Source organism: Saccostrea cucullata, unplaced genomic scaffold, assembly GCF_032062105.1.
Source record: "Saccostrea cucullata isolate Sc308-1 unplaced genomic scaffold, CSIRO_AGI_Scuc_v1 ctg136, whole genome shotgun sequence".
NCBI classification, from domain to species: Eukaryota; Metazoa; Mollusca; class Bivalvia; order Ostreida; family Ostreidae; genus Saccostrea; species Saccostrea cuccullata.
In genome coordinates this window covers 213,538-236,443 of record NW_026930969.1, presented here as the reverse complement: position 1 = coordinate 236,443, position 22,906 = coordinate 213,538, and the positions used below count along the sequence as shown (strand labels likewise).

The 22,906-nt window shown below is 32.7% G+C and overlaps 1 protein-coding gene across 3 annotated transcripts in view; it reads left to right on the top strand.

The window, feature by feature from the left end:
- Positions 1 to 22,906, top strand: part of LOC134230763 (cytosolic carboxypeptidase 2-like) — a 74,732-nt gene that overhangs the window by 26,254 nt on the left and 25,572 nt on the right. For 2 of the 3 annotated variants that reach the window (XM_062712603.1, XM_062712602.1), the window contains 2 exons: positions 7,699 to 8,373; positions 20,937 to 21,129. In XM_062712603.1, coding sequence (XP_062568587.1) covers positions 7,699 to 8,373; positions 20,937 to 21,129 — 868 coding nt within the window. Of the gene's footprint in view, positions 1 to 7,698; positions 8,374 to 19,059; positions 19,449 to 20,936; positions 21,130 to 22,906 lie in introns of those variants that run through there. The other variant, XM_062712604.1, reaches the window with a different exon arrangement.

Genomic DNA, 22,906 nt, shown 5'->3' with positions numbered 1-22,906 from the left:
TGGCCATTGTTAAAGGTGAAATCACCAAATGCAAACAAATTTCTGCTTTCAGTGAAAAGTGTGTACGGGCAAAAATATTTTTCATCAGATTTGGATATTTTGTGTTGACTGTTTTTTTTATCCATTGTAAGAGCTTTATTTGAGACGTAAGTGTGTTATTCAATTTTTAAACTTTTAACTTTGGATAAATGGAAAAATATTATTTGTCGTTGAACAAATACAAGTGTCTGGTTTCATTTTATTCAACAGCACTATTGAAAAGTCAATATTGAATTCGGAGAGAGTTTAATGCTGTATTGAATAACACTGATGCTCTGGTTAAAAAGTGTTAATTTACATGTGTTGAAGTTCATTGAATGTGCTCCTAATATGTATTTGAGTGTTGAAAGCTATAAATCAAATAATTTTTTTATCAGAATGTGAGAATAAAAAAAAGTTTTGCAAAGTGAGTATATATTTTGTGGATGATATATTGATAATCGGTATGTAATGTTCTAATTGTCATTTGTATAAGTTGCTCTGAAAAGTGTGTTCATCATTAGGCTTCATGCGAACAATACAGAAAACATTATTAAATCTGTAGAATTAGTACCAGGTTCCCCTGTAAATCATTCACTGTCTGTGACAAAATCTCCACTTACAGAAGTTTCTTTTATCAGTAGATGGATTAATGCATTAAATTGGTAAAGCTTGTTCCCCCCCCCCCTTCACCCCCCCCCTTCTCTAAAAAAAGAATAAAATTGCAATGCAGACAACAAATAATGTGTACTGGACAATATATAAACTCAGTTTATTTCTCAGTGGCCTTTGCTGCAGACAGTTGTAGATCAAGGTCTTATGGTAATGTACAAATGACCTTATGGCAAAATTTTCAGTAATTGCTGAAATTGTATGATTTTGATTTTTGTTTGTATTTTATGCAGTTCTGTTTTGTTATGTCAATAAAACTATAATGGAACAAATATTGATCCTTGGTTTCCAAATGAGGTAAGATCAAATTGAATGTTCTGCATGCAGTTTTGTAAAAAGTTATTACATTTTAAAATTGGTATGTTTGCAAAATTAACTTTTACAAGCTAAAATTTAGAGTTCATTATACTCCATACTGTTTTTCCGCCATTCAATGTTTTTTATTTTTATTTTTTATTGGAGGGGGGGTAAGTCATCTTTGACTGCAGTGAGTCAAATTTGACTGTTTTTTATGCAAAAGAGCCACAGATTATATGATGCAGTATTTCATAGGATACTGATGCAGTGCTCTCTTTGCTCCTGATGTACTCTCTCTCAGCTTTGCAGCTGGATTAAATTCTTGGAAGAATTTAATGAATTCATTTTTTGTAGCTTCTGAGAAGTAAAACTGTGAAAGAAAAAAAATGTAAAATGGATGCTGCATCTAGAAATGCTGCATCATTGCAAATCACTTTAATTCATTATCCTTACAGAGTGCAAATCAATTTTTTAACAATGCCTGTAATTTCGTATAAATGGAAAAATGTAAAATGGTTCAAAACATGCTAATGGCCAGTTGAAGGATTGGTCCTGTGAAGACACTTTATTACATTCCCGCACCTCAGATCTCCACATTTTTTCCTTATTCAAAATGCAAGTTAGTTAACACACTATGTTTTAATTTTGCTTAATCGCCATGTTCGGAAAAGGGAATTTCCAATTTTCTCCGTATTCAGAATATGGAGAAAATGTGGGGTATTTGGACTCTTTTTCCGTAACTCTCCAGATTTCCGCATTTCCATATATACAAAATATGAATTTATGCAACCAATAAAATCACAACTAAAATCATGCTAAAATAATTATTCACATGTTAAAAATGGCTAAAAAACATCAATTTTTACATACATAAATATTTACAAAACCAAACAATGTGCAAAATTATATACAATTTATTATATCATTATGAGAAAAAAACATATAAATGAATGAACAAAATTACACATTATGTTCATGCCAATGTATTCACCTTCAAAACAAATAGGAGCATATATACCATCTTTTCCTCCACACTGTAGCTCTACTGGTTTGTATTTATAACAAAGGATGAGAAAAGACTTAGCCATTGCTATCAGACCAAAACTGTAGGAGTAAGGCCTAAAAAAAAAATAAGTTTGTTTCCTGTAACCCGACCGACCCATTCAAAAACCAATTTTTTTTTCATCAAAACTTCGTTTGATCAATTAGCAGTATTTATTAAAAAAAAAAATTAGCTTGTAGCTTTACTCGAGATATAAAATATGTCAACCTAGTTTACATTTACCTTAGTTATTAAGAGTAATCATTATTATAATAACAATTTCCCCCAACAACTTTCTGAAGTTTGTTTTCTGCCGCTAGGTAATTTTGGATGCCATGTTGGGTGTCCACTGTAAATATGACACCTGTAGTTGTAAACCTTCATAAGCAAAAAAAAAAAAAAAAAAGAAATATTTCCGACCTACCGACCCTTATCTTTTTTGGAATGTTACAGGAAACAAACAAAAATTTTTTTTAAGCCTAATGTTGTAAAGGAATTTCACAGAAAATTCTATTTTTAGTAACAATGGCAACACTGTTCATTGAAATCAAAAACCGATGCACTATTTTATGTATCTTAGTGTAGTCTACTTGTCTGCCAAGTTATATTGAAATCAGATCAAAACTATAGAAGGAGTAGCATTTTAAAGGGATTTCTCAGAAATTTCTATTTTTAGTAACAATGGCAACACCGTTCATCGAAATCAAAAACCGATGCACTATTTTATGTATCTAAGTGTAGTCTACTTGTGTGCCAAGTTATATTGAAATCAGACCAAAACTGTAGGAGGAGTAGCATTTCAAAGGAATTTCTCAGAAAATTCTATTTTTAGTAACCATGGCAACATCATTCATCAAAATCAAAAACCGATGCACTATTTTATGTATCTTAGTGTAGTCTACTTGTGTGCCAAGTAATATTAAAATCAGACCAAAACTGTAGGAGGAGTAGCATTTTAAAGGAATTTCAAAGAAAATTCTATTTTTAGTAACCATGGCAACATCGTTCATCGAAATCAAAAACCGATGCACTATTTTATGTATCTTAGTGTAGTCTACTTGTGTGCCAAGTTATATTAAAATCAACCAAAACTGTAGGAGGAGTAGCGTTCAAAAAATTGTTTACAGTTAGCGGAAAGTCAGACGGACGGACGATGTACACCTTACGTTCGCATAAGCTCTTCTGGTCTCTGACCAAATATGCAACTCTTATTTAAGCCACAAGTTCATCATGGAAAAAATGTGGCATTTTTTAATATTCATATTAAATAAATGGAAATTTATTCATTCTATTTAAGCAAAAGTGGGAGTGAAATGTTCAACACTATTAGGTATTGGGGAAAAAATAACAATTGACATAGCATTGAATATTTACAAAACAAGAAAAAAATTTAGACATTTTTTATCAATCTGGATCACATTTGCCAAATCCCTGATTCATATTTCTCACAATTCAATTTATATGTCACAGAAAAAAATTGATGCTGGATTGATATGAATTTCAGAATTGAAATGTTATATACGCGCGGCGACATTTTCTTGGTTAACTGGAGTAACAAAATGCTTCCTAATTCTTAGGCATCAATGCAAGCAGTCAAACACATGCATGTATATATATGTTATATTTTATTGCAGACTTAATTTTTACTTAGGACAGGTTACCTAAAATTGCTTGTATAAGAACACTTTTAAATAGTAAGATTCAGATACTTTTAGTTCAATAGAATTTTTGCAAAGTTTTAAAAATTTAAAAAGTTTCAGGGAAACATTTGTTAGATTCTACAATGATTAATTTTCAACATATTACACAATCAGAAAATTGTAATTTGACATTACATTGAAAGATTAATATTGAAAAATTGCTGCTGCAGGGGGTGGTGGTAAGAAATATGTGCCATCTAATTTTCTATTATTAATTTTAAAACACACAAAAAATAAATTATATATCAAATACTACAAAATAAATAATGAAAGATACCTAACACCCCCAAACAAAAACTTAAAATCGTTAGAGTCATGATGTGACTGACAAGTGGGTATTTCCTTCAGGCTTGTCATAGCCATTTAACAAAGAAACACAACGTATAATACTACATTTTTGGGGGGGGGGGGGGGGGGAGAGAAATTCAATATACTTCATTTTTAGACTCTTTTGCTTTATCTTAATATCATTTTCTTTTAACCACTACACTTAACAATAATTTCAATATATGAGAGCTGATAAAATCAGCTATATCAGTTATGCTTTGTAGTTTCGTTTTTTACTTTCGTTTCTTAAAAAAAGATTTTTATGTTTATCATATCATTGTATTTAATTAATTAATTTCTGTTTTTAATAAAATGATATTTAATTAACCTTTAAATCTATGTGGCTCACCATGCATATACCCCTTCAAATGGTTACGTATAATCCCCTAAATGCTCCAGGCATATTACCGGTACACTGTACAGCTGTGTCAGTCTGCGATCAAGCGTGAAGTGATTTCCTGTGGCTAATTAACAGTTTTTTAACACCTCGGCAAACAAAGATACTAATCTGTGTGCATTGAATAAACAAGATGTTCATATCCTGATTTATAAAACACAAATCGGAAATTTTAGGATGAATTTTCAGAATTTTTTTGTTGACAAACATGCTTAATTAATATTAGGTCAAAAAATTGGGATGATCGATTTTGCGGGTGAAAACAATGACACACCGCGGGTCATTATGAGTGGGGGGTGAGAGGTCAATTTTGCGGGTGTAACCCACCGAATGCGGGTCACTTGGCAGGTCTGATCTCAGGTCTGTGCTTTACACCCATCTGTCCAATAAAAATTTTCTTCAGACTTCTTTGTAATTTGTAAGGTCTCTGCATGTTTAATTTCTTGCAGCAGCACTTGCGGTGGAAAAATCCTATCAATTAAAAAAAAGTACTTAAATTATAATGGTGCAATATTAATAAAATTTAAATTCATTGCTTTATATTCCTTTTAAAATCTTTTTATAAACACAATTTTGGGTTCTTCAATTTAATATCAATTTGTTTAAAATATTATTTATAATAATGACAATCATAGTTGACTGTTTTTAATTAAACAAGCAATAAAAAAAGAAATGAAAAGAATATATATACCTTAAACATAACCATCCATGGACCAAGCTATTACTTGTTGAATAAGCACTTATTCTTTTTCAAAATCTCCTTTGCACAGACACTACCCAAAAAAAAAATGTATGGTAAATCATTGCTAGAGATTACACCCCATGGCTCCCCAAAATTAACACCTTTAAGGTTATCCGATCCTCAGGTTCTGAAAATCAGGCATTGAGTAATTGAAAATGCTCACAAAGATGTCTCTAAATTCTCAAATTAAAATGTATTTACCCACGGTGTTTCTTTAAAATTCATCTTCAAATTTAATCATATTATATAGGGAAAATTAGTAAATCTCGAATAATTTTTCAGGAAATGCGATTTGAACTACCTACTGCATATTGTTTAATTGATAATTGATCAATAAATACATTTTAGGAATAAAAATTATAGGTATCCAGGCTTTTAAAGAAAATTGCATGAATTTTCAATTATTTGGACTTTACTTTCTATATAAATTCCATTGTTTCATAATGCATAGTGTATGAAGTGTTTCCTTTCAAAGAAAACACTGTAAATCACTTCTAATTTCAAATAATGCATATAAACATTGGTAACTAAGGCTAAATTAAAAGAAATTTGATTTTTTTTTAAATATGCAAGTTCTACTTCATTTTATGAGGTACAAATGTCAACTTTTTAAATAACGTTTGTTAAAACTTTAAAGAGCATTGAATCACAATAAAATGAAAATTGTTGCATGAAAAAATTTCAATTTCAAGCCTTATTTTAATACTTTTTGAATTAAATTATAAATTAAAGAGTTATCCTTCCTGGCTGAGGATCGTATATCCTTAATTGTGGTTAACCATAATAAAATTCTATGAGCTGATTGAAAGATTTGAATCATGGGCATATTGGCTGAAACGTACGTAGCCTGGTAGCTCAGTCCTAGAGTATTTATTTTCATCATCACGGTGACACACATGTTAAAAAAAATATGACTGACCTACCGCATATGAAATACGTGTATCTGCATCTTTTGGTTGATACAGCAATAATTTGTTTATTTTATTTAGACAGAGCAGACGTTGCAACACGGAGGCCAAGGTTAAATTTTGGCGGTCTGTTGTTTAAATTAATTGATCACTTGAGCCCGACTTTTTGAAACATTCCTTGACGTGAAAACAAATTGTACATAACATTCAGGAGAAACAGAGAACTGCTGTTAACTCCAAGACAGTTTTTATGCACCCAAATTTTTTATGACGTTGCATATTGTTTTTGTCCTGTCTGTCTGTTTAGCTGTATGTCTGTCTGTTTGTTTGTCTGTTGTCAACTTTAACCTTCGCAATAACTTTTGAACTGTGAGACTTAGAGACTTCATATTTGGTATGGATACTCCAATACAAAAACACTTTCAACTGACACCAAGGTCAATGACCTTATGACCTGATTGTGACCTTTATGCTAAAAATAGCTTTTTTGAACTTTCGCCATAACTTCTGAACTGTGAGAGATAGAGACTTCATATTTGGTATGCATACTCCACTAATTAGGCACTTTCAACTGACACCAAGGTCAATGACCTTGTGACCATGACTGTGACCTTTATGCTAAAAATAGCTTTTTGGAACTTTCGCCATAACTTCTGAACGGTGAGAGATAGAGACTTCATATTTGGTATGCATACTCCACTAATTAGGCACTTTCAACTGATACCAAGGTTAGTGACCTTGACTGTGACCTTTATGCTAAAAATAGCTTTTTCGAACTTTCGCCATAACTTTAAAACCGTGAGAGATAGAGACTTCATATTTGGTATGCATACTCCACTAATTAGGCACCTTCAATTGACACCAAGATCAATGACCTTGTGACCTTGATTGTGACCTATGTGCTAAATATAGCTTTTTTCGAATTTTCGCCATAACTTTTGAACCATAGATGATAGAGACTTAATATTTCTCTCTCTCTCTCTCTCTCTCTCTCTCTCTCTCTCTCTCTCGATAAAGTGCTTTCAAATGACACCAAGAACAATGATTGTGTGACCTTGAAAAATTTGCTAAAAATTGCTTTTTAGAACTTCTAATGTTGCCGCCAGGTGCTACTGTGTCTCACAAACACATCTGGGTGAAAGAAAAAATGTAAAATGGATGCTGCATCTAGAAATGCTGCATCATTGCAAATCTCCTAACAGAATGCAAATCAATTTCTTAACAATGCCTGTAATTTCGTATAAATGGAAAAATGTAAAATGGTTCAAAACATGCTAATGGGCAGTTGAAGGATTGGTCCTGTGAAGACACCTTATAACATTGTGTTTCTACTTAGAGCAGTCATGTTCATGCAGTGATGTAGTGAATGCTTTATATAAATTGATTATATTATGTGCAGATGAAAACTTCAGCATACAGTTAGATCACTTGGTCATGTACATAAGTATAAAGGTCATAAATTAAGTTTCATCAATAATTTCAGAAAATGAAGTGTTTGATTAATTTGGATATTTCCCTGGTTAGATATTGATTCTGAATTTTACACCTTGATTAATAAGTCTCATAAACTGACTTTTTGTTTTTGACATTTTTAGGAGGAGATGAAACAGTATGGAAGGAGGAAATTCGGAAGCGCATGGAAGATGAGCTCAATGCTCGTGTGCGAGAAGCATTAGAGACACCTCCACTGGAACGAGCGGAGCGTCAGCGTCTGTCCAATCAACAACAACAACAAACTGCTCGCAGCAATCTCGAAAAACTCAACTCCCATCTTCTCTTCGAACTCAACGACAAGAACCATGCGTATCTGAAGGCCCGGAAGTGGCGAGCTCTACAGGCCAAGAAGCAGATGCAACATCTGATGAGGATGAACTACACCCTGACTCCCGCCCCCACCTCCACCATCGACGTCATCTTCAAGGACAAACTCTCCAAGTCTAATCAGGACGAATTCCCTGGAGTGTTTGGTCTACAGACTTTTTCTGAAGGAATCAAAGACAGGAACAGTTTAGAAAAATATCCTTCCTTAAAACAAATTCACAGACAGTTCTATACCAAAGATGGCTTTCTTGCCGCTTTGGATTCGGGACATTTTCCGGATGGTTCTAAATTTGACTGTAATGAAAATGGTGCATATAAAGACAGATTTGGTGTGGTGAGAGACCAGCATGGTCCCTTCTGGCCCGGGGAGTGGGGCCCCCTGTTTCCTACCCCCAGGTTTAAGTGGTTTACTGACATCCCTGAAGAACCCCTGTTTACCTCGGCTCACAGTAAGTCTCAGTACTTGTAGTAATTGTATTTATGTAACTTTGTTTTGATGCCTGATTTAAGTTTAATTTCAAAGATACAAAGGTAAGTGGATAGAGCTTTGAAGGACAGGTGTGCCTCTGGCATTTTAAGGTTGGTTTAAAAAGGTAAGTATAATGTACTTATTTTCACTTAAAAAATTTTTTTATTACATTCTTGGTGTGTTACAAGAGTTGTCTTCCTTTGTGCAAACAAGTAAAATGTTTTATCCACTGACATTACAACATATCTATATATTGAATCAATTTTTTTTTTTTTTTTTTTTTTTTGCATTTTTCATTTTCCTTGTAAATTCTTCATTTGTGTTCTATGAGTATTATAAACAGATGAAATTTGTTCATTTAAACATAAGATTTCAAATTTAATTGTACAACAAAATAAGTACAGTCATATATTATTAAATGGATTCAGTGAACAAAATGCAACATGTGTGTGAATAAAATTTTTCACCCTTATACGAGGTAGAATAATTTGCAGTTTAGTTATTTGGAGGACTTTGAATATGATTATGTCAGTTACCAGTTCTCTTAGTGTTGTGTCCAAGAAGGATAACTCTTGATGGATTATCTTTGAGGACTATGGCGGACCATGATAATTTTATGTCTGTCTTATTTTCATTCATGGTTAGATTGCTATTGCCATAAATATTTCTGGGGAATTAATTGTTGGTGCTAATTGTCTTCTGTGAACTTTTAAAAAAAAGAATCACCAGATGTTTTATTTTTTCATTTCTTTATAGGAATAATTACGGTAAAGGAACATTTGATATGTCATAAGTCTCTGCTCCTATTACTTGTATCTAATTAATTAAGTTACATAACAAGTTTCATATTGACAGTATGGTTTAATTGTTTATTTGAATGAGTTACTTTAGATTATGTTAAATGTTGGCTTTTTATTTTTTTCTTTTGTCTCCTGTATGTATTTTGTTCTTTATATATTCATTAATCAGTTTTAAGAAAGTTTGTCTTTGTAACTTTGCAAACATTGAAGTTTTATTGAAACCAAGGGATGCATATTATTGATTTCCTTTCAATTGAACTACTTTAGGAAAAGGCATGTTTTCAAATCAATTTTCACTCAGTTTTCTTGAGAGGTGTATGTATATATTCATAGGAAAAATTATCTCATTATAGGTAATCGGCCAAAAGCCTGTAAGGTTGTGAATTATTAATGGATTTGTTGGGACTCATAATAAGAAAGGCTTATAACTTTATTTTGACTCTTTGTTGGTGCTAATTGCTTGGTCGGTATAAATATTTGTCATGCTAACCCATTGTAGATCTTTGTGTTTTGAGAAAGACTTTGTCTCCATGGGTTGAGCACGGAAATTTTTTTGACCGACATTGTCTTTTAAAACTAATATTGAACCAGCATTGCTCCGAATATCAACATTGGGTCAAACGTTGTGGAAAGAGATAATGTCAAATCCGTGGAGACCTCCATTTAATAGAAAGTTCAAAATTCCATGAAATCATGATAGATTTCATTTGATCCCACCGATGGAAAATATAAAAACAAATTCTTGGGTGGGGGAAAAGTTGTCTAAGTTTCCGGATCCAATTTTGACCAGAGAAAGATTGCCGTATTGATATTAATAATGACAGTTAAATTAAGTTGACCCTTGCAACTTTTTTTTGATGTGTCAAGAAAATGCATTAGCCCACTGATACTTTTATTTGAAAAAGTTAATCTTTGTAGCTTAAATATTATTTGTTGGTGGGAGGGGAAGGTATTGAGATATATTAAACTGAGACTTAATAAAGTTTGCCTGCTGTATATTTTTCATGCCATTTTGATGCAGAAAATGCCATTAAATGGCAGCCTACAAGTTGACAAAAGAATCCGGAGTTGATTTCTTTTTAACATTGGGGAGTAATTTTCTCTAAGTAGGGGAGCACAATTTATAAAGGGGCGCCGGGATGTCAATGCATGCCTTCTCAAAATTGTATTACAGAACTGAACATTAGATGGGATTAGTTATGAAATTAAAGTTTATATCAAATTTTTTGTTTCCATATGAGTATTTAAAAAAAAAATTTAAAGTAAAAAACCTTTGTGAGTAGAAATACTGAAAAAAACCTGTTTAATCCGCGGGTAGAAAATTAAGCGGATTTCTTAGACTGTCACTATATGCCATATTTATATTAAGTACGCTAAACATATTTCCGCGGAAAGTTTGTGTCCGCGGACATAGCGTAAATTTATACCACGCGGAACTAAGTACTTCTACAGTAATATAAATTTTTTCATAATTTATAATTTAAAAAAAAAAGGCAACATATGCAGTTTTTGATGAATGAAAATGAAAGACAGTATGCATTAACAATTTATAGTGCAACATGTCAACAATAATTCTCAAGATATTTATAGGACCATCATATTATGCAAAAAAAAATTATATAAAGTAATACCACATTTAATTCAAATAAACCAATAACATGAGAGAATAGCTATGTGCAGACTTGATTTCGATAAAAAAAGAAAATCCATTTTTATAATTGATGAATTGTTTCTGTGTCCATAAGATGTGTGGAAAATTACTATTAAAAAAATTACCATGGAAATGATTTACAAATTTACATTTGATCAATTAACATAGTCTAGAAAATATTTTTAAATGGACTTTGACAGAATAAAGTCACTGACAATTATATAGTTGAATTGGGAGTGTAATTTTTATCATATTCAAAGCATTATCGTGGAAAAATTAAGTACCCCAAAACTGTTCATATTTAAGTCAGCATGTATAGTTCTTTTATGTGAATTCCTTGTCTCTTGATTTCTAAAAATGCAGACAATCAAATGCTAATTTAAGCACTGCCATCAAACACAAGTTAATGTGTGAAATTAAGTGGAATCATTTCTAATGATGAAACTCATTGGCCTACATATAGCACAATATGTCTGTCTGGAAAGTCAATTTTGTAGTCATTTACTGGAAGTTTACAGACCTACAAAAGAATGCCATTGTGTTTTGTTGGATTGCATTGAATAAAGCTGAAATAGAAACCAGTTGGACTATTGCTGTAGATCATGCAAAGGTTATTGTAGCAAGTCGTGAGAAAGGCAGTTGTAATAGAATCCTTTGTTCAAATATTGTCTCTCCATGTCTATTTTACCAACATAGACCTATAAATTATGTCAAGGCCAAGACACAGATTTAGAGTATACATGATATGTCCTTTCCCCCTGAAAATCTGTCTCATAATAAGGTTGTGTTTGGCACAAAGGTAGCGCTTTATTCCTGAAGCTATACCCTGACCTTGACCTTTGGTCATTTGATCAAGGTCAAGATCAGGGATTGAAAGCAAAGAAATGTGTCCATTTGACTCTGTCCATGAAATTGTTGGCCAATTAATTCATAATCATTGGTGCTACAGAGATGCAAGAAATAATTCTTGGCTTAACCTGATGGCTCTTCAAGATATCTTTAATAACATTCAGATGTAAGTGACATGACATACAACCTGAAGGGTTTATATTGTGTAAAGAACATCCCTCAACTTTCTTCTTGTGTCATCAGCATATGATTCAAACTTAAATAGAGAGAACTGAATGGACCAAAGGAGATCTCTTGCATTTTATGGGTCATGCAATGTTTGATGGTAGATAAAGCTGCCCTTGTTTGCAGTCTTGAAATTCCTTTCAGTTCTACAAGAATAATTTTACTTGATAGTTTGTTGGATGAAAAAAGTATTGAAACTGCAAGGTCTGAATTGGTGTTGATATTTATTGTCCTGTAGTTGGAAAAATTGGAACATATTTGTTCAGCATTTCTAGCTGATATACCTGGGCTTGCAGGTGTGTATTGTCTTTTATGTACAAAGTAAATAGACACGATGTGCCGGAATTCTATAAGGCTAGCGACAGTCACTTCTCCAAATAAATGTTGTGTAAAATTAGAATTTAAAGTTGTCATCTCCAGGCAATAAGGCTTTGAAAAAAAAGATAGGTCTAACAAGACATTCTTTTCTTTTTCATTGTTATTCCACTGTTTAAACAATGGGGTCGCAACACAAAAGTTTCGGTGTTAGGCAAAAAAGCACACACACCAGAGAATGGCATGCTAATTAGAAGACCTTTGGAAACAAAGTATGCTTTGGAACAACGAGAGTGAATTGATCCGAGAGGGAAACCATTGTGTGAAATGGAGAGTCACATGACCATGGGTGCCCGGTTATGGTTAGATGTGTCTATACCTTCGATACATGCTTGGTTCATTTAAAAGGAAAACAGACTGATCAATGGATAAATCCTCTATACAGCATACATTTGCTCAGAAAAAAGTTTCCTTTTGGATGTTTTCAAAGGACTTTAGTCTGCAGAGGTGTTATAAGTAACTTGTCAAATATCTTGAGTGAATTAATTACAAAGTGATTTAGAGAGCAAAAAGAGAGCAGAGCTGTTGAAACTGGAAAAGCAGTGAGAGAAAAAAAAAGTTTGATTTTGTTGGTATGTAGTTTGTTTTATTTTCCAGTCATTGGCCCATTGTAAGACGATTAAACGCAGAGAAAGGATCAAACTTTTATCTATTTATTCAGGAAACATGGGATAATGGGAAATGGATTTTAAATAGATGATCTTAAAATTGACTTGTTGAGTGTCAACAAATTTATCTTCAAATCTACTTTTAAAGGCTTTACTTTTAATATTAATGTGAATGTTATAAAACGTTAAATTCTATTCATTTTTCCTTTTAATGTCTTAAAAATGTCTTGACATTTTCACAGGTTTTCATGGTGAGAGAAAAGGGTCTTTTTGAAATTGATCTTTTAAAATTATTTCGGTCATTTATCCTACATACATTGATGTGTTTAATGTACGTTAATTGAGAAGTTAAGATGCATTTCAAAGAGTATTTTTGTGTCAAAAATTTGTCAAAGTTATTGCAAAACAAAGTTGGCTTTAGTTGTATAAGGTGTAAAGAGGTGTCTAAGAGGTTGCTGAATTCTTTCTGAAGTTTTGTTACTCAGATGAAAGATATGTGGGAGGTTCATAAACATGATATGAACTACTGGCATTAACCACTGATTATTTATATAATTTAGAAATTTAGTTGTCTGTAAAGAGAAGCTAAAGATTGGGCCATGAAATAAAATCTGAGTAAAGGCTGGCATCTTTTAAGAAATGCAACAGAATCAAAAAGTCTACTCGGCAATTGTGTGCATGATTAACTCCTACTTACAAAACCAATTCAGAAAGTTTGTGTTGCAATTAATTTAATTTTTTTCCGAATAAGTAGTCAGACTTCTCCCAAATACCAATTCCAAGAATCATGGAATATTTCAAGTAGTATGTTTGTGGCTATAGATGGTGGCAACTTGGTATAATAAGCATGTCTTCTTTGAGAAAGACCAAATCAATGAAAGATGAGAGGCTAGACCTTCCCACAATTCTTCTAATTTCTTTCTCTCTCAAAAAAAAAAGTTTTCTCCATGAAGTTGCCATTTGCAAACTTCAGTATTATATTACGTAGAATCAAGAAAGAATACAAGTCCATGAAATTGCCATTTGCAAACTTAAGCATTACATTATGTACAATCTTTATATAATTTTAAGGGCAATGTGAAGTTGTGTAAAAGAAACAAGGAGAGAGTAGCCCAATCTAAGGACGCGTTATCATTAAACAAACCAGATAGTAACAGCCAAATATGGAATGGCATACTGTAACTACGTTAATAAGCAATCATTTATACTAGACGTGGCAGAACTGCCATGACACACGAGTCAACAAAACTGCGAGCTGATTAAATCTTTTCAGAGTTTCGTTTTTTGTATATTTAGAGAGTAAAGCAATCAAACACGGCTAGGATTTTTCAATTTTCAATTTGTTCAAATTGATTTTTGATAGGGTAAATATTTGAATTATTTTGCACTTTGGCAAGATTTTTCCGTATTGATTAAGAATTGATGGATCTGCATTTTAGGATTACATTGTGAAAAACTAGTATTTAAAAGACTGGAAAATTGATTTATGAAATTTTGATTTTTCTTTGAATAGAGATAATCTTTCCAAAATATTGTCAGGAATTGCAAAAAAAAAAGATTGCGAGATCTACAGAATACAAAGGGTTGTTAGTTTATTATCTGTACCTTAATTAAAAAGGAACTTTCTGAACTGGCAACAAGATTTAATCATTGTAGGCATATATATACATGATATAGATTTCTTTTGATGTTGTGAAATGGTTCCAGTTTTGAATAAGTATTATTGACAAATGATCTATTGTATTGATTTACTATTTATGTCATGAAGTGTGGGGTATACACAAATGGATCAATTCATGCCAACACAAAAGAGACAATTTATTTGCAGATTGTATGAAGTCTTATGTAAACTGCTTAACAAATGAAAGCTGACAAAATCTCATTGAAATATACAGGCATAAAGTTGTAAGAAAACCATCACTTCTGAAATGATATTTTACACGGACAAAAATAGTTTCCAAAACATTCATTTGAAATTGTGTTTACTTTAATAATAGCGAAATAACAAAGTTGTCAGTGAATGTTAAAAACGAATTCATCACCGATATTTGATTTTGATCAGAAGGCCTGATAAAGTGAGGCGATATTAAAGATTTTATTGAATTTTAATCATTTGTTATAAGTAAACATTTTGTTGTTGCCAGTTTGGTTGGCAATGTAGCCTTTGAGGGAGGGATATAATGAAGATTTACAGTTTTAATAGATATCAGATTGATGTAGGTATTGAAAGGGGCTCAGCGGAGAAATAGGTTAGTGTTATAAAATTTTAGAACTTGCAAGTGGGTGGGTTTTAAAATTGTTTTGAAATACATTTTGCTTAAAGAAAACTAGAGGTACTGTGAGCAATGAGCTCACTAAATGATACCCCCACCTCCCATATGGTTATAATGACAAAGTCCATGTTTTGCTGTGGCTGGGAAACCCAAAATATATGTCGGATCAAAAAGTAAAATAGGAGGTGCACAATGGCAATATGTAATAACGATTCTGTGAAACTCAGAGGAGTTGCAGATAAGAGATGGGTACCCCAAAGCATAACAGACAGACGGACAGACGTACAGCTAGAGGGATGTACAGACAGACGGACATACAGATTACAGTATACCCTCCCACTTTTCAAGCAGGGGGTATAAAAAGACTGAAAATAGACCTGAAAAAAAGGAGAGAATTTGAAGATATGTAATGAAAACATTAATTCATGTACCTTATACTGGGAACTTTTCAACAGATGTATGGTCAAGATTAGATAGAAGAAAATAATTGAATGAATTGAAGAGACTATAACTTAAATTTCATATGAAAATATAAAAGTCTACATACTAGAGTTATCTTTCTTGTTCATCATTCAAGTGTGAAGAAAAGTATTTTACCTCCAATTTCTCAAGTCTTTGGATATCTTGAAGTTTTTCCCCAGTCCCTTTGGGTTTGAAATAAGAAGGTTTGACAGTCATATGTATTTTATTTCTTTTAAGGTATTTTAATTTGATTTCTCAGCTACTTTCAAACTACTCTTCCTATTGAAAAACGGGCAATAAAGGGATTTTCTCTCCAACTTGTTAAATTTTTGTACAGCTCATTTCAAACTATCAATAGGAGATGCATGTTTACATTGAACAATTAATATTGACATATAGTTATGTATACATGTAATTATTAAGTGAACAGTGCAGAATATTGGTATTTGCTATTCCAATTTTTGTGTCAATATGCCTGTATGGAATGAAACTCTTACATAAAGGAGGATATATTTACATTGTTTGTACTTTCACTCAACATATGCATAAATACATATCTTTATTATTCCAGACCATGCTAAATGGCAAATGATAGCAGGTAAATGATTGTAATACCCACTTCTTTATGTAAATTGCATTTTATCTGACAATATATAAAAAGAGCCCATGATGCAGTATGAAATTTGCAGATTGATTTGGGGAGTGTTCAGAAATTGGGCAAAGCTGATCAGCCAGTATGAGTAACGAGAAAGAATTGAGGGTTGCTTATACATGTAATGTGGAAACTAGTCATGAAATTAGATGTTAGGTATCATGTAGTTCAAATCTATCTGATCATCTAGACATTAAGAGAGAAAACCCCCCCCCCCCCCATGATCTCTTTCCATAGTTATGCTTTACCCAATAACTTATTACAGTTTTTGGAAAGGATGGGTAAATCAGGCTTAACTGTAGAGTCCACAGAGTCAAAGGAAATAGTTTCTAGTGCAAAAAAAAGAAAAGATTTAAAATTTTCTGCAGTTGTGTAAATTCAGAAGTTTTTGCATTGTGATGTCCTTATTTCACATGTTCAGAACTTAGATGCCACTGCTCTTTGAGTTTTGGGGTTGAAAGTGCGGTTTATGTTGAGTTTTGGCAATTCAACTTGCATTTAGAAGAAGAAGAATGATCTTTTAAAGGATTTGATAGCTGCATGCTTAAGATTTTCTTAATCAAGGGGGGTAAATTGTGGCCTAGCTTGCGTAGATAGGAAATGTAGATAAATTTACATTTGATGATGGAAGACAGATTATCTTTTTACTTTCAATGTCTGAGGATCCTATCGATTCTATTGATTTTAAAGTCGATCCTGATTTTATTGTCCAGTTGTTGAGCTTTCTAAAGTGATTTTTCCCCCTAACATTGCAAGGTGCCATAGGAAGGAAAAATGGAAATTAGTGCAAACACATTTGATACAAAGTTCAGACAATATGTTTGAACAACATCAAAAGACACATTTATTGTGACAAGATTTCACCTTGGGATTACACATAGAATTCAACAAGATTGTTTTCCGCGTTTAAGCCAGTGCATTTGGCTTCAAAGACTTTCTGCATTATGAAGTGACGAAACGTAATGATTTTGTTGCACAATTACAATACCTTTCTTGATAGTTTCCTTTGATGAACTTGATAAACTTGTCTGCACAAAAAGTAATTTTGTTGCCTTTTTAGAAATTTATAAGCATGTGCTGGAATGTGCTTTCCTTGTTAGTTGTAAGAAATGGAAAAGAGTTATGATCTGCATTTATAGAATGCAGTGATTGTCCACAGGTAACAATGGCTATAACTGTTATTTTTAATAACTGAATATTTAAAGACAGCATTTTCCTATTTTGACTGTGGAGAATTCTTACTTGGATACGCATTCGAGTTGCAATATATCTGTCATTTTATCATTCGCCGATTTTCGAAAGTGACAGATTATTAACAAAGGTGGAGTGATTTCACCATGAGCCGGGGATCTTAACGCAGTGCACCAAGGTCTCCGATAAGGAAATCAAACAAGAATCGGGGCCCTGTCAGTTTTTGTTTTTACTTCTTACACAACAGTTGACACTAAGACCGCTTAAAAGAGTGCCTGGGGGTTGGAGGAACCCTTGAGGATACTACCCCATTAACACGAACGGCTAATGTTAAACCTAACAAACAATCCAACTGAGCATTGATTGTGATTTAAATGGTTTTGTGAAATCAAGACCTGTGACAATTAAGACAAGAATTTAACTTGTCAACAGATCTGTTCGGGTATGTGGCCCGAATGATGCTAAATATGTTTTTTAAAGGGACTAAGCTTATATAGATAAAAATTAAGGACCTTTCAAAGATAATTCCTCATAATATTTGTGATAGTTATAATATTGTTCCTTTTGCGGCGGATTGAATGGGGATTTAGAAAACTAAAAATACAAAGTCCCTGTTCTTCTTTGATGCACCTGTGTTCGTCTTTTTTGTTTTCATTTGCCTTTTGTGTTGCGAAGAAGTGTTGAGAAAGGTGGATTTAAAGTGAAGTGCAGGGACGTGAGTTAGTGGAAGGGTTTTTCTTTTTGCGTTCAACTGCCAGGGACTTTGTTTTAGCAGGGCAGGAAATTTATGGTTGACAGCTAGTAAAAGCTCTGAAAGACATGGTATTAGCCACTTGAACAGGACTATCAAATTGGTCATATATTTATACTGTGTGGAGGAGAGGACAGATAAAATGTGTTAAATTTTGTTTCATTGTCTCGCTTTATGTGTAGGATCATCTGTCAACTGTTTTAAGTGGCGTAAGAAGCCAGAAAAATAAGGATTGAATTTGCCTAATAATTCTAAAACAACAGTGGACTGTATAAATATTGGGCTCCCATTTTCACTTAACTCTTGAGTGTTCATAAATTTGTGTTGTGTCTTCTCAAACATTACCACTGAGGGTGGAAGGGCTGTTTGCTAAAACATCACAGACCATACAAATAAATTTTTGGAGGTTGTATTGGTTGTTTGGGAATTCTCAAGTGGTTTCGCTTTTCACGTTATTAATGTTTTAAAAATTAATGGCCAAAGCTCTACTGTCATTCCCATGATGAATGACTGTTTGCCAAGTGCAAGTCGAGTTGGTTTCTTCTCTACTTCTCTCACCATGGAAGCCAAAGACAATGGCAGATTGTCTCCACACACCACAAAACAGTATGTTAAGATTCACAATATATCGCAGGGGGAGGGTGTAACCAGAAGACGACAGCTGACCATTGCACATCTGTATCTGGCGCCAGCCTCACTTTCACGATGTCCGCAACAAGATTTGGTTGATCATGTTCCATCTCAGGATCAAGGGTCTTTGGAAGCAAAAGTGACAAACGGACAAAACAAAACATAAAGGAGTGAATTATGGGATACTTTGATATAGACCAAAAAAGTGATCAAAATAATACTCAAGATTTTTTTTTGTAATAGATGAAAATGACTTAGTGCTGGAATTTTGTGATATTTTATGTGTGGTATTTATTCTCAGTTTTTGAGAAATCTATTTTGTAATGTCCGAAATCTTGTGATGAAAAATGACATCAGAGATTTTACAGAAAGCAGCAGCAAACAATCTGCTTAAGACTAGTTACTGGAATTATTCCGAACAATTAGAGGATTTTATAACCAGATATAAGACACGACCCCCAGATATTAAATTCTGGCCGTACGGTCCGTACTGGCCTAAGTATTATGAGTGTGAGGTACACGAGACTCCCAAACATTTGAAAAATTGGCCTTCGTACGTGGAGCCACTATTGAGGGGAGAATTCAGAGGTAAGTTTTTTTATACAGAGATGAAAAATAAAAGTGGTATATTTCTTGAATGATTGGCAAGGTAGGTACTTTTATACATTATATCTGGATTTGGTTGCATGTATATTTAAAAAAAAAAATTAAGAAGCCTGCTCAAGGAGCAGGAATGTAAGTGATATATATCTGAGAATTATAATTTTGAAGAGTGATAGGCATATGTCTAAGGCATTGTTAAGTTTTGATTGCTGTTTGAAGATAAAGAACATGACAATTCAAAGTGGAAAATTTTAAATAGAAAAATACTTCTGGTTTCTTTTCAAGTATTCATATAAACAAATCCATTAGATGGATATTAATTTTACAAAAGAATTCAATATATCAATATCATATTGCGCGGAGGGAAAAAAGAAAAGTGGGCAGAGTTTTGACGGGGTAAATCTACCGATATGTTGGTAGACCTTTTATTATTCAAACATTATTAAACATTATGAAAACATCTTGAACCCCGAGTCAATACACCATAATCCCTGGCTGGAAATATTGATCATCAATGTGCTAATATCAAATGCTGACCAATTTATTGATAAGGCGATCAGGCTCCATTGATAATGAAAAACCTGTTGCCATGATATGTGTAATCAAAAGATTTTTTTTGGTTAAATATTTCATACTTTGACATTCAAATCATTCACAGGGTATACCCATAAGATTAATTCTTTATTAATGATCTGAAGAAAAGAGAAAATCACAAGTAGGGGTCTCGATCATGTTAATGAAATGTCTTGGGTACCTTTGTACCACTTCATGACCTCAAAGGATTGAAGCTTGGTTTAGTAAAGTGCTCATTTTAAATGTGAGATTTCATTAGAAAATAATTTTCAATATTTCATTGAAATGATAAGAGCATATTTAAAAATGCATTACCTTTTTTGCATGGTGAAAATCATAGCCTAAATCAATTTTTGACTGTCCAAACAAATTTCAACTCAAAAGCAAAATTTCCGAAGAGGTGCAGATATTTATATTTCAAATATCAAATTCATACTTTACATGTAACCCCCAAAAATGCATTTTATGAAGTACGTTCTTCAAAAAGATTTGAACCCACAACTCATAGATCTAAAAGCTGACTAAGTGGAGTCTCATTCATTTGTACGCTTTGGTTTCTAGTCAATTTGTCCGGATATGTGAAGCGTCCGGATACCTGACTCACCAGTTGAACAAGACAAAATAACGTTTAAAAAAATTCTGTTCGAATGAAAAATCGTCTGGATACTGAAGCATCCAGATATCTGAAAGTCCACTGTACTTAAAAAACTTAATGAGCTATGTAGTAAGATAAAATATGGATGAAAATTATTAGACCAAAAGTTCAAACTAAATCTGCATGTGTTTAGAAGGGGAGGCATTATAGAAATAAATTTATTTTATAGTACAAGCCCACTGTTATGGAAGAATACATAAAGTACATGTATATGTATTTAGAACTTTTTATTTTCCAATTTTCAGATCAACAGTTTACAAAGACCTTCGATAACCAGCAAACACCATATACCTCAAAATGGCGAGGAGTGTTGATCGTGTACGATTCGGAGCGAAGTAGTCGAGATCATTCCCCACAACCCGTCCCTGAGGGGTGCTGTCCTAATCTAGTCTTTGAATCCAGATTTGAGAGTGGAAATCTACGCCAGGCTCGAAGAGTGTAGGTTTCATCTTGTTGGGGGGGAGGGGTACTTCAACTATTCATGTAATTAAAAATCAAACAACTTGTTACTCATTTAGCTGTTGGAGGATTAATCTAAAAAATAAAAAAATGCCTCATTATTTACTTAGAAATTTATCTGAACGTATATATGTGTCAAAGTGTTCCTTTTGTGGATTTTTTTTGGCAAGTATAAAGTGGGCAGTTATAAAAAGAAATGGTATGTGAACTTTTGTTTTGGCAGGGTGTTTACTGAAATCTTGGTGAAAATGTCTTGATAAAGTTGAAAAAAATTAGGCTGTACAAATCTTAAATGATACATAAAATTTATAAATGAACAACCTTTTTTTCCAGTTTAGAAGATCAACTGCTTAAATTTTACATTTTCATTTACAAGCATATATACAAAATATTTTTCATCCACACTCCAATGTATTTAGCAATTTATATTTAAAACTTTGTAATTTGTTTTTTTTTCATTTGAACATCATACAACAAATAATTTTATATAATGAACATGATGAAATTCATTTATTGGATAATGAACATTTAATTATATGACACTTCACAGATTTTGAATGGAACTAAAATTGCAAGAATTTAGTGTCAATTTTGCCTATTAGGGTGATTAAGAGTTTTTTTTAAAATATGAACAAATCCTAATTAAATTAAATGATGGTGTGCATTAGTAATTTTCTTAATTGATAATCAGAGAAACTGTGGGATTAAAGACCCAATTTTTTTACCGTACGGTTACCTGAGGAGGGGGAGTGGTCGAAGTAACAGTGGTGTTATTTACCTGGAGACCCCCAATACCCAAGATGTCAAAAGTCTGTGTATACGTAGCATTACACAGGAAGTCTGTGTTTGGTGATCAGGGTCAACATTACGTGTTTTGTGTTTGGTTTGGAGTGAAATCACGTAAAATAATTATTTTAATATGAAATTTATTTGTAAACTAATCATCGTAATCATATGGTAATGTTTTGAAGGAAAAAAATTAGATACGTGTAAATGTTTTCCTTACATAAAAGAAAAAATCACGAGTAAAAACTACAAATCAATAATATTTATCTTTTTTAATCTTCAATAAAAGAAATCACTTGATTAAATAAGTCTGATTATTGAAATAAAAAATATTATTAATCCACCTATCCGTCGTGCATGTGAACATGATTTACCGCGATCGGAATGGTTTTTTTTTCTGGCCAACAATGTTGTCCAAAATATTCCATATTTTTGATTCTTTGTGTGTTAGCAAAATTTTATTGTTAGAAAGATTTCTTTTCAGAATCGATCACTATTAATTATCTTCACATTTTCATTACGTAGATATACAGACGCTAGAGGAAATTCGAGCATTAATTCTGTACAACATCGTGCGGATTGTAGCCATAGTACAAAATAAAACAACTTTTAAAAACTATGCTATGCCGTTTATTAGTGCTGAATATTTTTCTTATATCCCATTTCTTAAAAAATAATTTAAATCGTCGGACTTCCAATTACGGCAAATAGAGCCGGTTTCTGTGGACGCGGCCTTTTTTCTACAGAAAACGTGGACGATATAACACAAGTAACAAACAGCAGTGAAGATAGAAAAGAAATATTTTATTATGTCAATCACGTTTTAATAATCTACTTTCAATTATTTTTTTAAATTATTAAACCCAACATATTGGAGTTTTCTAACCCGCGTGTATACTATGCGGGTACATGAAAGCGTTTGACGCGTGACCAGGTAATTGTTTTCAAAACATGCAAACTCGGATTATCA